The 15,080-nt window shown below is 41.2% G+C and overlaps 4 protein-coding genes across 4 annotated transcripts in view; 2 read left to right on the top strand and 2 right to left on the bottom strand.

Moving 5' to 3' along the window:
* Positions 1-15,080, bottom strand: part of dennd6a (DENN/MADD domain containing 6A) — a 252,356-nt gene that overhangs the window by 209,914 nt on the left and 27,362 nt on the right. The window lies entirely within an intron of this gene.
* On the bottom strand, positions 1,645-4,543 carry rps23 (ribosomal protein S23). The gene is made up of 4 exons (XM_084063119.1): positions 4,491-4,543; positions 3,237-3,396; positions 2,698-2,818; positions 1,645-1,840 (listed from the first exon to the last, which is right to left on the bottom strand). Exons 1-4 carry the CDS (start codon positions 4,492-4,494, stop codon positions 1,694-1,696), a joined length of 432 nt encoding a protein of 143 aa, XP_083919245.1. The 5' UTR covers positions 4,495-4,543; the 3' UTR covers positions 1,645-1,693.
* pde12 (phosphodiesterase 12) lies at positions 6,029-11,087 on the top strand. The gene is made up of 8 exons (XM_084063086.1): positions 6,029-7,009; positions 7,616-8,037; positions 8,385-8,490; positions 8,615-8,759; positions 8,934-9,012; positions 9,690-9,812; positions 10,071-10,276; positions 10,356-11,087. Exons 1-8 carry the CDS (start codon positions 6,399-6,401, stop codon positions 10,473-10,475), a joined length of 1,812 nt encoding a protein of 603 aa, XP_083919212.1. The 5' UTR covers positions 6,029-6,398; the 3' UTR covers positions 10,476-11,087.
* LOC311048561 (ADP-ribosylation factor 4-like) lies at positions 12,605-15,005 on the top strand (the record flags this gene model as incomplete). Its single annotated transcript, XM_084061824.1, has 6 exons — positions 12,605-12,671; positions 13,282-13,362; positions 13,748-13,857; positions 14,286-14,357; positions 14,573-14,695; positions 14,916-15,005. 6 exons carry the CDS (start codon positions 12,605-12,607, stop codon positions 15,003-15,005), a joined length of 543 nt encoding a protein of 180 aa, XP_083917950.1.

Genomic DNA, 15,080 nt, shown 5'->3' with positions numbered 1-15,080 from the left:
TGGCAACACCGTTTTGGAACCACAGGAACTGGTTGGGTGGAGTTTGCACTAGCATTTCTAGGAGCCTATATTTGCGACAGCGCTACCTACTGTTGAACAATGTCTAGGGTTCATTTATGGTATAAATTGGATTTATAACAACCAGTGGTGGAAAAAGTACTCACTTTTTTTTTTACTTAAGCAAAAGTATCAATACTGCAATGTAGAAATACTCTGTTACAAGTAAAAGTATGGAATAAAAAGATCACTTGCGTACAAAATTATTAGTATCAAATGTACTTAAAAGTACCAATGACTAGTAGAAAGTAGTCATTGTGCAGAATGTCCCATTTCACAAGTTTTGAAATGTATAATGTGAAAATCTTTTGAAAGTAGCAGATCTACAAGCTCACAATACATCGCATCACAATGTATTGGCTGAAATGTTTAGGGTTGAACTGGTTAATGTTTTGTAATAATACAAATCTGCAATGTAACTAAAGTTTACATATAAATATTTTTGCCTCCGAGATGTAGTGGAGTAGAGGTAAAAGTACTGAAAATGGAAATACCCCAGTAAAATAAAAGAAATACCTACACTGTTCTCAACTACAAGCACTGCATTGCATTCGACTGCACTGGTAAAATGTATGTAGACTGCAATGCTGTTCATATTAAGCGTAAACCTAGAGTGTACTGTATCCTGGTTCTGGATATTGTTGACAACAAAGTGCTGCAGGGCTTTATTGAATGCTCCACACATTTTACTTGTCAATATAAAAATCTATCTGTAGTCATAACACTCACCCACATTTCACCTATGTAAAGCAAAACAGTTGTCCAGAATCACCAAATGTCTACCAATGGATATTAAAAGCGGAAAATGTCCCTCATAATCCCAACTTGACATCTCTCAGAATTCTCGGATTTGTTCTTGCCGTTCTGACTTTATCATACAACTTCATAATTCAGAGATTTATGCAGATACAAAAGATCACCACAATTGCGTATTGGCAATTACAAACATTCCATTTTTATTCAGTGTCAGAAATGGACCCTTATACTGACCTGTTAATCTCAAGTCTATCGTCTTGTAGTTGCGTTCTCTCGAAAACATTACAATATGGTATATGACCGAAAGCACATTAACACATGACCAGAGTAGATCAAGTCAAGGCTGATGTTTTGGGGTTTAAAGAAAATGTCTGTGAATAAGTTCCTTTTGCTGATAGCAATCATTGCAATTTTGTTCAGCAATAGGGATGACCCTGAACAGAAAAATAAATGTCAGATCATACCACTTTTAAACCTTTACTTTAGTGTTCAAGTTCAAAATTCGCCTGCTTATTTCCTTGTGTCATCACTTATTTCACTTGATTATCCTGTATGAGTTCTCACTGAAAATGCAGCTGGGGGTATTGTTACTGAACAAACACTTTACAGCATTAGATTATATCCATTTAGTTGGGGGTAAAAAAACTCCATTTAATTACCATTTTGTTATTTCTCTGTAGTCGCTCTACCCATACCTGTATCTTCGTTTCATTCAGCAGTGCTGCAATGAATATCCCTCTGTACAAATAAAGGTCCATCTTTAATGTGTTTAATATCCTATATGTTATCTGCACAATTATAATGCCTACACACAAACACAAAGAGACAAGATGGGGTTGGAAAAAAGACGTGTCACTTTTATTTTCTGTTTATTCAATGTCTATGACCTGGGTCTCTCCTTCTTGCCCTTGTAAAGGGCGAGCAGTGACACATTGGCCACCTTGACCACCTTGAAGCGGACACCGGGGATGTCGCCCACAGCATGGCCCTTACGACCGAACCCTGCCACCAGGACCTCATCGTTCTCCTGCACACAGGAGAGGAGAAAGGAGGGATTGGAGAAGAGATAGGAAAGAATAAAATAAATGATCAACAATGTTGTCAGCAGGATTCTACCCGTCTAGTCTACCAGATTAGAATTGTTCACCGACTACTAGTTGGCGTCCATTAGAGTTGACTAGAGTAGTAGACTAACCAACACCACATGAAAAACTGACTACTATGTGTGTTGCTTTTTCTCAGCCTCCTGCACAACCCAGAATTATAACAGCTAACAGCTGGTCGAGCCAAGCAATCCAATTGGTCCTTGACACACTCAGAGTGTCAAGGACTTACCCCCCCTCCCTTCTTTTTAACAAATAAATAAAAATAAATGATGATTCACACAATGTCTGTTAATGGTAGACAGATATTAAAGTAATATGGTCATTTTTTAAAAAAAATGTCAAAAACATGAATACCAACTTCTATTGACGAAATGTTTATTTTCTCCAATACTATTGGCAAGTATATTAATGCTAAGGCGTTAAAAGAGGACGTTGTCTACCGCTGAGCATACAGAACGCATTGTTAAATGTCTGACAATGGAACTAAATAAGGAGCAATCCCTGTCAGCCTACGTAAAATAATGTACTTTCAGTTTTACATAGACTGGCAACGATTTTCCAGTGCAAGCTCTCAGCATACAATACATTGGGATGGGTCATCCGATTTTCATGTCCTCACAATAGAACGATAGGATTCTTGTGACAAGTTAACCTTTAATGCTTTCGTTCTTATGTAGCCATTCGAAATGATTTCACAGATGAATACTCAAGCCTCAGAAATACAACTAATTTTAGGCTGTGAAGAGTGTGTCCTGTGTAGAGGCTGCTGAAGTTTTACCTCGATGAAGTTCAGACAACCGTCGTTGGGGACAAAAGCTGTGATCTTCTTGCCGTTCTTGATAAGCTGAACCCTCACACACTTCCTGATGGCAGAGTTAGGCTGCTTAGCCTCAACACCCCTACAGACAGAACAGTCATTGATAACATTAGAATCATTAACAAATCTGCTCAGAGGGGCATAGAAGCCAGATGTACAACATTTTCAATCATGTGTTGATATTTTTGGCTGCAATTGATTAAAACTACATAAACACCCATTCTGCAACCATTATGGTCTGTGGTCATTGCCAACTGATAAAGGATGATGTCAACTGGGCCATAATGACCAAAACAATCGTATAAATTAGCAGCTAGGTTTTGTGTGAACCCAGGATGCAAAAAGTGTATCTTTCAGTCACACCCTTTCAACTGCACCAATTCATTGGTGACCATTTTTTAAAACCATTTCTACTTGCAGTCTGAAATAGGACCTATATAGAAGGCACTTCCATTTGTTTCTCTCAGATCACTTTGTACTCCTGTGTTTCTGATACTCACACTTTCTCAAGGACGATGCCCTTGGCGTGAGAGGCTCCTCCGAAAGGGTTGGCCTTCAGGGCAGTGCCCAGATGGGCCTTCTTGTACTGCTTGTCATGCCACTTCTGCTCGCGGCGATGGTTACGCAGTTTCCTGGCAGTACGCAAACCACGACACTTTCCTGGAGAAATGGACCATAATTAACATTCATGTAGGCTTTAAGTTTTTAATTCACAAACAAGATTCTCAATTCTCCTGATATAACGCAGTCTGTAATCCATAACGAAAATGGTTGTAGCAGAATTTCAAGAGAATGCCACCAAGGCAGTTCAGTTTGTAGAAAGCCATTTTAAGAGAAAATTTGTCCCATTAAAAGTATTTTTTAAAATTGATCTTAGGTCAAAAAAGTTTTGTTCCACAATACATCAATCAATTAAGTGCCTTATTCGGTCAGCTATTATTACACTTCATCTCCTCACCATAACAAGTGTTAAGAACCTTGCAGCTTGCACAACCCTCAGTACAGTTTACAGGTAAACGTCAGCCACTTTTAACACAATACTATGTACTTAAATGTTAAAGTTTCACATTCTAAAAAAACTGGCAATAGCCACATAAACCACAAGTCAGTGTCTACAGTGGCACATAACTAGATCCCTTTTTACGTTACAACACATGACTGGAGTACGTTAGGGCAGTGGTTCTCAAACTTTTAACTTTCAAGGACTCCCCTTCACTCTGACAGTATACCAATGGAACAATAGGGACCCTCATTTGTATACAGTCAGAGTTACAGACTTGTAAAAGGTCAATTTAAAACCCCTAAAGGGAACCCAGAGAGTTCCTGGAATCTAATCTACTTTGAGAACCACTGCGTTAGGGTCAGTGCAGCTGGGCTGTTACCTTAAATCTTTGACAACACGGTAGCCAAAAATCACAACGCAAAAACAATAAGTGCTTGTTGTCACCAACTGAGGCACTATTGTCTCTATTACACCATAAATGTCTGAGCATACCATGAAATACCACGAAAATTATGACAGATTGAACGCCATGCTAAGCTAACTATGCTATCGCGGTGGTGCGTCTCTCATGGCCGCTCCACGTTGCTGAGACCGCTGCCTTCAAAATGTACTCATATTTCATGTTAGATGTGATTTTGTCCGCCCTTCGGACGAACATAACGGTGTATAAAACACCCAAACGTCCCGTCGATGCAGAATAGCGCCTAAATTGGGCCGTTTAGCAGCATTATGGACAGAATAAGTTTCATACCCATGTTTGCTGATTTCGAGCCTGGGATGGAAAGGAAAGACCCAGCATGCACCGCGGCAAAGTAAGAAGGCTGAGGACCCGGATAGGGGTGTCCTGATTACTGCCTGTTTTTATTTTTACGTGATTCATGATAATGTCAGAATACTTTATAATATTTGTTTCTATTTCTTTGTAGATTTTGATTATTGTTACAAACATACTTTAACCACTTTCTGCTATTTTCATAAGATTTTTTTGACATTTTATTTTATTTTTTGAAATGGGACATTCTGCATAATAAGTATATGCTTTTGGTACTTTAAGTACATTTAGATACCAATTCTGTACAACTTTTGTAACAAGTTGTTGGCTGTGTTGTTGGTCACGTCACACTGTGTTGTTGGTTTATCACTTATTTTTTTAGAGAAGAAAACAAACATACATACAAGGGTACAAACAAAAAAAGACATGACAAGAAAAGACAAAAAGGCTGGGTCATTACTTTTAGTACTATGTCGTTTTTTTTGTTTAGTTTTTTCATGCATTGTCCATGGGCTGAAGGAAGAAATCCCTCTTTTCCCAATTTTTGTGAAACTTGTAGTCTGAGAATGAATGTTCGTTTTTCAATTATGTATATTTCCCCTATGATGTCCATCCAAATGTCTTTGGTACCAGCGATGTGTGATCGCTTTCTTGCTTGCTGCTAGGAAGATTTTTATTAAATATTTGTCATTTGTTGAAAAAGAAATTGGGATTGGATTCCCAAAATATACCAAGGAACAAGTCTGAGGTATCTTAAAACACAAAATAGTATTTATGGTGGAATGTATATCCTGCCAGTATTTTGGGACACGTCCATAATATATGTGCGTGGCCCACCTCCATGTCTCCAGCATGGTTGCTCTGCTTTTAGTTGCCTTGATTTAATTTTAGATATTGCTGTTTTCTTTAAAGGGATGGTTTGGATTTTTGTACATAAAGCTGTATGAAATAATCAGCCAGGTGATTGTTACTCTAATCAGCCACGAGATGGCGCTAGCGTATCAAAGCTACGTTGGGTAGTTATTTGCCTTGTTTTGCTCTGTTACAGTCTATAATATATAATATAGTACTATTATGTAAGTCACAATGGTTTAACGTGGTTTCAAATATATCATAGATTTTTTTTTTAAACAACACACACACACACACACACACACACACACACACACACACACACACACACACACACACACACACACACACACACACACACACACACACACACACACACACTTCTTGCAATAGTTTAGCTTTGCTTTTTATATACACCCAGTGTTACAAACTAAATTAAAATGCAGTAAATAAAAAACATAATTACACAAATCTAAATCTGACATGAGTCCATATATCTATATCTATTATCAATGTGTGTCATTTGACATTTCAGTTTATGTTTCTAATAAGAATGTTTTACATAAGAAAGCTCTCTCTCTCACAATAAAGGTGAAAAAATAACCCTATGCTGCTATGACTCAACACACCGGAAGAAGAAACACAGGAAGACAAAAGCACCAAAACACACATGGATGAAGTTATGACAGCATTGTAGCAGTGGTTGGAAAACCATTAATTAATGTCTAACATCATCTGGCAGTTTCAGTAAAATAACGAAGAACTTAATTATAATTAGTAATAACTTAGTTATAACACACCCACTACCCCAGGGACGGATAAACATTGTCTACCGGTGGTGTTTGTAGGTCAAATATACCGGGTAGTTATCATCACCACAGATGACTCTTGATGATCCACAGATGACTCTTGATGATCCTGTAACATAAGTACAGGTGTCGTGATTCCGTTATGTATTTATTTCTCTCCTTCTAGTTGAGCTGTGTGTTTCAGCATTGCATCAGCAACCCCCTCATCTCAATCCCCAGTGGACTTATGTTAAATTACTTGTCCACATCGTCCAGAAGACTGTTATTACGCCTGGCCGTGGTGTCATCAGTCCCACCGACAAGAACTCGTTCAGATCAGATTCTGAACCCACTCTGTCGTCGCCTCCATAATAACAATAGGATGGAGCGGGCTGTGGTCAGATGTGTCCCCGGGGAGTCCAAACTCACCATCTCATTCAGCCTGGACGGCAGCAATAAACACATGCTGAGGGACACCACGGAGGAGCTGGGCAAACTGCTGGCGAGGATCGGTCACAATCTGGTCAAAGGCCAGGGAAAGGCTAAGAAATCCAAGAAGAGCAAAGAACACCAGCAGCCCACGGAGGAAGCCAGAGCTCCGGCTGTCAGACTGTTTTATGATAACGGTGAGTTGGTGCCAGAGGGTACGTTGAATTCCGCAGCGTGGCAGGACGGGGCGGTGCTGCAGGTCGGAGAGGTCAAGTACGCCGTGCAGAGGAACCCGCCGGCCTTCACCACGGCGGAGCTCCCGGCCTCTCTGCTGGCCGGGTTCCCCGTCTGTCCCAAGCTGGAGGTGGAGTTCGGCCACCTGGACCAATGTGAGTTGACCTGGTACAAGGAGACCCGCCCCGACGCCAGGTGAGACGGGAGATGTTTCGTTTTAGATATGTTTCATTGTTGACATATATATTGTGGCAGCTGTGCACACGTGACACAACAATCACATATTGACGTCCAAACGTCACATCTTCACACGTACGTATTCATTTATGAAGGAAGAGAATCTACCACAGCATGTAGCAGTAGGCCTAGTGGCTCAGAGTCTCTGCCTGATATTATCTCTGGGGGGGAGTTTCAAACACACACCAATTGCCAGTGGTTCTCCGGGGGTGGGGGTCCGGGACGGTGGACCCCCACTGGTACAATCAGTTTAACCATGTTAACAATATTTTACTTAAGCTATTTGGTAGATGAAAGATGTTGATGTCCAAAAATTATGAATGATTTAGATTTTTGAACAACACAAATCTTCTCTTATGAGTTCCCTGGCACAGGGTCCAACTCCACAGGCAAATGCATATCAATTTGGGGGTCCTTGACATGAAAATATTTGAGAACCACTGATTTAAACACTTACCAGACACAGCAATCTTGTATCCTTCCTGTTGTTGTGATCCTAGGCAACAGTCTGTCTCCTCCTCGTTGTCATACTAGCAGTCTGACTCCTTAGTTTTCTGATCCTAGTGCTGATGACACAGCAGGAGACAGTGGAGACATCTGGAGAGAGGCGGGACTCGAACGTGTGTACGTCCCTTCCAACCTGGACATTGGCTTGAGGCTGAGGCTCTGCTGCACCCCCAAAGATGGCAACCGACGAGGGCCAGACAAGGAGCTGGTCTCCTTGGCGCCTGTGGAGGCCGGTCCGGGCGCGTGCACGTTCGACAACCGTCACATGTACACTCTCAAAGGGCCGGAGGAGTGTGTGCTGAGGGTGGTGTCGTACAACATCCTGGCAGACATCTATGCCCAGACAGAGCTGTCTAAGACGGTGTTGTATCCCTACTGCGCCCCCTACGCCCTGGAGGCCGACTACAGACAGAACCTCATCAAGAAAGAACTGGCAGGATACAACGCTGATGTTGTCTGTCTCCAGGAAGTAGACAAAGGTAGGCTGGAATCTGTGGACACACCACCTGTTGTGTTTATACTAGACTGTATTATACTTTTCGATGCTAAAAGGGTCTTGGTTGTATTGAACCCCCGCCCCTGCAGTACCAGCAAGCCCACAATTGGAAAGCTCTGCTTATCATAAGTAGGGGGAGATCTCTGAAAGTCTAGCTATGCGAGACTAGCGAACCCCTGCTTTAGAACCCCTGCTGTATTGTATGTCATGTTTTAATTAGGGGTGTTCAGTGTGCGATATATTTTATATCACATGTTAATCAGGGGTGTTCAGTGATGTATTAAATGTTGGGGTGTTCAGTGATATATTGTATATGTATGTGTTAATTAGGGGTGTTCAGTGACAGTCTGTGTCCAGCTCTGGATGCGTTTGGTTTCGACGGGGTTTTCAAGATCAAAGCGAAACAACATGAAGGCCTGTCCACATTCTACCGCAGGTTAGAAGAACACTCTTTAATTAGTTAATTAATTAGTCTTTATGTCCCAATCAGCACACATTCTCTCTACTCTACAGTATATCAGACTACTCATGTCTGCTCCGCTACTATCTCTCTATTTTAGGTCAAAGCTGAAGTTGTTGAGTCGTCATGACATTATACTGAGTGAATCGCTGACCTCTGACCCTCTGTACTCTGACATGTTAGAGAAGATATCTACCAACCCTGTCCTCAAAGACAAGATCTTACAAAGATCCACTGCTCTGCAGGTACTGTGTGTGTGTGTGTGTGTGTGTGTGTGTGTGTGTGTGTGTGTGTGTGTGTGTGTGTGTGTGTGTGTGTGTGTGCGTGTGCGTGCGTGTGAGTGTCTTGCTCTACAATATGATTTGCTTTGCTGTACGGGTGGAATAACCAATCCATCGTAACATTTATCTCCTGTGCAGGTGAGTGTATTTGAGGTCCTGAAGGAGCCTTCTAGAAAGATCTGTGTGGCCAACACCCATCTATACTGGCACCCTAAAGGTAATACCCCCCGTTGAGCCACATCTATATACTCAAACTTGCATCTTCGCGTCCTCCACTTGTGTTGTTTCTTCACACATTAGCCCCACCTCCGGATGAGGAGGGAGGAATCAGAGGGAGTAAGTTGCTTTACTATATAGCAGCATAAAAAACTCTTAGGATTTAGAACAGTGGTTCTCAGAAATAGCAGATCTACAAGCTCACAGCGCGTCACTTGGTGCTGCGCTGCAAGCTTGTACATCTGCTATTATTGAACATTTTTGTGTTTGAAAGGTTTTACATTTTTCAACACAAATCTTCTCTTCTGGGGGTCCCGGGCACAAAACATTTTCAGATGGGGGATCTGCTAAATCTGTCATTTATCATTTTTGGGATCCTTGGCACGAAAAAGTTTGATAACCACTGAATTAGAAGGCATGTGGCGAAGGAGAATTTATTCAGACGAAACAACTTCCACAAAGGAGACATGACAATTGAAAGTCTGCTCTCATGTATCCTCACTCATAGCTCCTCAGAGATCCCTTCTCACTCCTTGATCTTTGCTCCTTGGAGTAGTAATGAGAGCCTTGGGACAACCTTCAAAATGGCAGACCAGAACAACTCATGGTTCAAGATCAAGGTGTAAGTAAGGAAATATCAAATATCTCCACCTGTTCTTTCTTTCTCTTGCACTCTAGGAGGGAATGTTCGGTTGGTCCAGATTAGTGTGGCTCTGAAACACTTAAACCATGTGATCAGTGAGGTGGCACCTGGTGCTGCACTAATCTTCTCTGGAGATTTCAACTCCACCCCTAACTCAGGTAACGCCGCCCCTAGCTCAGGTGGCTCTGCCTTTACTCGAGTAACAACACCCACCTTGAAACTAGCCTCTGTCTATCCACATAAATAATAATCTGTTTACCCGTCTCCATCCATCTCTTTGTCTCTGTCCATCTGAATGTCAATGGTTGTTTGATTACTTATCTCCCTTTCTCTCCCCTATCCTTCCCCACTCCCTCTCTCTGTCTGTCCTTCCATCCCTCCATCCATCCATGTTTTACATGTCTGTCCCCCTCCAGGCCTGTTCAGTCTGTTGACCCAGGGTGTGATAGCAGACAGTCACCCAGACTGGATCTCTGGAGGTCCAGAGGAGGCCTGTCCCCAGACAGTGTCCTCTCTGTTCTGTCCTCTCCTCAGTGCGTGTGGAGAGCCAGCCTACACCAACTACGTTGGAGGATTCCACGGCTGTCTGGACTACATCTTCACTGAGCCGGACAGGATGGAGGTACAGTATGACATTATCAATGACCTTGTTATGTAGAGTAAGTGAATATGTGCTGATGGTTGGTCTGTTTTGTGTGCAGGTGGACCAGGTAATCCCTCTGCCCAGTCATGAGGAGGTAACAACCTACCAGGCCCTACCCAGTGTATCCCACCCCTCAGACCATATCGCACTGGTCTGTGACCTACGCTGGAGAACCTAAAGCAAGCCTCCTTCCACTCAGGATGACATACATACTTTGCCTAGTCTCGCGTAGACAGACAACTATTCCACAATCTCTGAATGCTATATAGAGTCTGGAACTACAACTCCCGAAATCCGAGAGAGGAAACTGGCACTTCCGTTAACGAAAATATATTTTAAAATATCTTTACATTTTCTTTTTTAATTTCCATTTCTGCTAAGCAGCAAGCTGAATATACTTAGATGATTTTGATTTATAGTCGGATAAATCTGCACGACTGTAAAGACGAAACGGAAGTGGGGAGGAAGCTTCACATCCGGTTTATATTCTAATCATGATCTGAGCTTCCGAGTCCCAGACTGTATGACCGGAAACATTTGAAAATTGTGGGAGGCAACAGTCTGGCCACGCGAGACTAAACTTTGCCTGACCCGACTGGATTCATTTTCTATGCACGTCACGCCAAATCATTCTCTCCCATTGCTAGCTTAGTGTGTACTGTAAGACAGTTTGGATAAAAGTGAGCAGCAATCACAGGTCTGACCACAGCAAATGTGAACGATACATTAAACCAGTGTGACTCACAGTTTTTATTATTAAATTATTATTTCATCATCAATAAATCTGACTGTAACTATTTTGTCCCATCTGTATGATAATATAATACAGCTTATACAAGCTATGTGGTTGTATTTGGTCTCCCTGCTCTTCTGTTGAGACCTTCAGATCCTGTGTCTGGTTTGACACAATCCTGTTTCTGGTTTGACACAAATCAAAATTCAATTTCTCTGCTGAGAAAGCAGGCAGTTCAGTGTAAAAAAAATCAGCACGTGCACAGGAGGAGACCCGGGTTCAAAACCAGGGTAGAAGAGGAAAGTTACATAGTACAGCTTTAACTTTGTCCACACAGCACGAACAAGCCAAGAGACCCAATACTGCCACATATTTACATTTACATTCTGATTAAACCGAAGAAAGAAATGCCAATTTATGTAGCTGACATTAAAATATATATGGCACCATGTAGGTAATGATAACCAAGGGGGAGGGGCTGCTGTTTAATGATGAATAGACATAGGCTACTAGATGGTTGTCAGGAGCGATGACAAGTATAGTATACTATTTAAACAATAGGGTTTTTCTCTAATTAACAGCATCATTTTCAGAAAATATGTCTACAGAGTACAATCAAGGATACACGCATGCATACAATCATGTTTTTGTTTTTTTGAATGCAAATTTGACACCAGGTGGCAACAGGAAAATAAAATAATAGGCTTTACCAAAACAAAGAAAATAAATGCAAACATAACTGTTTACATTGCAGGGTATGCAAATAAATTACATTTAAATGAAATGCATGTTTTTTATAGCTTTCTTACTCTTTAAACAGGCAAACCTTAGTGCCACATCTCACTTTTAAAATGAAAAGGGATTTGGCTCGTCTGACCATTTTTTTCACCATACAGAGCTGAAGCGGTTAATGTATGTTTTGTAATAATAATCAAAATGTACAAAATAACTAGTAACTAAAATTTTAAAATAATTGTAGTGGAGTAAAAGTATAATATTTGCCTCTGAGATGTAGGGCAGTAAAAGTGAAAGTACTGAAAATTGGAAATAGGCCTACTCCAGTAAGGTACACATGTAGCCTACTTAGTTACTTACTTTACACCACTTGCTCCACGTCACTTTCACCAACGTTGGATTCGTGGATGCTGCCAGTGCCAGCCAGCCAGTACAGCGTCAGCGTGGTGGTGTTTTGTATGTAACCATGGTTCCTCCAATCTGGGAACCCATCGTCAAAAAAAGAAAAAACAGCGCCCTCTGCTGTTTTTTTTTTAACCTTTGAATCAGTAACGCAGCTCTGAATCTGTTCTTGAGAGAATATGGTTCCTTTGACTGCGTCTGTGATGTCTCCGTGTATACAGGTGACACAACATAAAGTGACATGGAGGGAGGGGAGGTCACGAGGTGGAATGGTCTGTTGTCAGCTATATAAACAGAGACAGGAGAGAAAAGTCTGTGATACATCATCAAAGTGTTGAATGCTGCTGTTCCAACAATACATTCAGCAGAGACTTAGTTACACGTTATAGATTGATCATCTGTAGACGTTGATTATTGTTTAGAGAGCAGTGAAGATAATGGGAGCCATCTTTTCACACATCTTCTCTCGCTGGGTGGGAAAGAAGACGATGAGGATTCTGATGGGTGAGTTTACCATAAAAATACCTTACCTTACACTGCCACCACTTGTTGATTCTTAGGAAGGTCAGCAGGCCGAATCAACCAATAAAGAAATCACTGCATATGTACCCACTACCCAGAGTACACTTTTTCCTTTTTTCCTCTCTTTGAGTTTAATACCATAATAACAATAAAATAACATCATTCACCACCACCACCAGTACTACTACTACTACTACTACTACTACTATTATTATTATTATTATTATTATTATTATTATTATTATTATTAATAAAAATAATACTTTGACATACTTGCTATACTCTGGTTACTTTGTAGCAAATATTATTGTTTTCACTTGGTCTAATTTCACTCTATTATACTTACCCTGCTGACTGACCTTGCACTTTTAGATGCTCTGGTTAAAAGTAGTTGCTAAATGCCTAATGTTGTCTAATTTATATTTTGTCACATGACCGGTGTGGTATCACTGAACAACACACATCAAGTCAGGTGGTTTTCAGTTATTTTCGCTGAGCAACACCTTCATGCAACAAAGCATGGCCTACATTCACCTTGCACTGTATACTACAACTACTAATAATAAAGAATAATGCCTGTGATGTTTTTCAGTGGGTTTGGACGCAGCGGGAAAGACAACCATCCTGTACAAACTCAAACTGGGAGAGGTGGTCACCACCATCCCAACTATTGGTATGCACTATACACAGCATTCATCTGTCTGTCTTCACATGTCAACCTCAACAATCCCACCAGTATTGAGTATCTATCCATCTATCTATCTACGTATCTATCCATCTATATATCTCTACATATCTTATCTACGTATCTATCCATCTATATATCTCTACATATCTTATCTACGTATCTATCCATCTATATATCTCTACATATCTTAAGCAGTACTGTGTGTGTGTGTGTGTGTGTGTGTGTGTGTGTGTGTGTGTGTGTGTGTGTGTGTGTGTGTGTGTGTGTGTGTGTGTGTGTGTGTGTGTGTGTGCGTGCGTGCGTGCGTGCGTGCGTGCGTGCGTGCGTGCGTGCGTGCGTGCGTCTGAATTTCATTTACTTTGTCCCGTAGGTTTTAATGTGGAGACTGTTGAATATAAAAACATCAGTTTTACCGTGTGGGACATTGGAGGACAGAGTATCATCAGACCCTTATGGAGACACTACTACTACAATACGCAGGTACTACTAATAATACAATGCACAGGTACCACAATACACATGTGGTACTACTATTGTGACTACTACTAGAACTGTTGTTACTGATTTTCAACCGTAAGCCGACAACCGATATTTTCAGTAATTTTTGGTGAGCAGGGCATTTTATGGAGGCATATAGGGCTTACAATAATACGTCATATTCCCTTGTACTGTACTACCACAATACATAGGTACTACAACTACCACTACTACTACTGTACTTTCAAATGACATATTTGTCACACTCAATAAAACTGTTGAGTGTGTCAAAGAAAACAATGAAAAACGATAAAGAGAGGCAAACATAAGCAAAAAGGTCAAAGAAAGCACATCTGCTGTTATGAAAATTAAGGAATAAACCATATTGATGTATGTCTGTCTGTCTTACTGTCTGTCTCTCTGTGTAACAGGGATTAATATACGTTGTAGACAGTAACGATGCTGACAGGATGAAAGATGCTGCTGAAGAGCTCCACATAATGGTATCTATCTATATATCTATCTATAGACAGTTACAGATATTATGAACATTATACCTATTTGATTATTTTGGTTGGGGACTCGCCTGGTAGTCCTTCCCACAGCTGGCCCGGGTTGGAATCCATCCATCCCATGTTTCTCTCCTGACTTTCCTGTTCCAATTGTCACTATGAAGTAAAGCAAAAATGCAGAATAAAAAAATATATATATTTCACAGATTGAGGAGGCAGAATTAAGGGGAATACCGTTGCTGGTTTTAGCCAACAAACAGGATTTGCCCAGAGCCATGCCTGTCAGTGACATCACAGAGGCTCTCGACCTATCCGGACTCTCCAACCCGGTGAGTGACTGCCCCCCTTCCAGTCTGGGTTGAAGTTTAATGTGTGCATTACTGTGGGTGTCTGTGCGTGCGTGCGTGCGTGCGTGCGTGCGTGCGTGGTTTGTGAGTGAGAGAAAGAGATAGAGAAGCAGTATCTTACTCATAAATACACATGTATAAACTCATGATGTTTTTCCGTCTTGTCTTCATGCTTGTCTGTCTGACCACTGGATGGTCACAGTGGCTTGTACAGGCGTCCTGTGCTGTGAGTTCCGCAGGTCTGATAGAGGGGATGGACTGGCTCTCCAATCAAGTTTTACAGGATCAGTGACATGCTGCTGATGTTTCACATGGCACATCAACATCAGCTACACAATACCTCATTTAATAAACCCCCATTGTGGCA

This window comes from Gymnoscopelus microlampas, assembly GCF_963454915.1.
Source record: "Gymnoscopelus microlampas genome assembly, chromosome: 7".
Lineage (NCBI taxonomy): Eukaryota > Metazoa > Chordata > Actinopteri > Myctophiformes > Myctophidae > Gymnoscopelus > Gymnoscopelus microlampas.
Note: the sequence above shows the minus strand (reverse complement) of the source record. Positions and strands in the feature narration are given on the sequence as shown.

Excerpts from the sequence above, each read along its gene's own strand:
- pde12 (XM_084063086.1), top strand. The coding sequence starts at position 6,399 with ATGTTAAATTACTTGTCCACATCGTCCAGAAGACTGTTATTACGCCTG. Across the intron at positions 7,010-7,615 it reads GAGACCCGCCCCGACGCCAG|TGCTGATGACACAGCAGGAG; the intron begins GTGAGACGGGAG and ends TTCTGATCCTAG. Across the intron at positions 8,760-8,933 it reads AAAGATCCACTGCTCTGCAG|GTGAGTGTATTTGAGGTCCT; the intron begins GTACTGTGTGTG and ends TCTCCTGTGCAG.
- rps23 (XM_084063119.1), bottom strand. Across the intron at positions 2,819-3,236 it reads GGCATCGTCCTTGAGAAAGT|GGGTGTTGAGGCTAAGCAGC; the intron begins GTGAGTATCAGA and ends TTCTGTCTGTAG. Across the intron at positions 1,841-2,697 it reads GTTGTCTGAACTTCATCGAG|GAGAACGATGAGGTCCTGGT; the intron begins GTAAAACTTCAG and ends TCCTGTGTGCAG.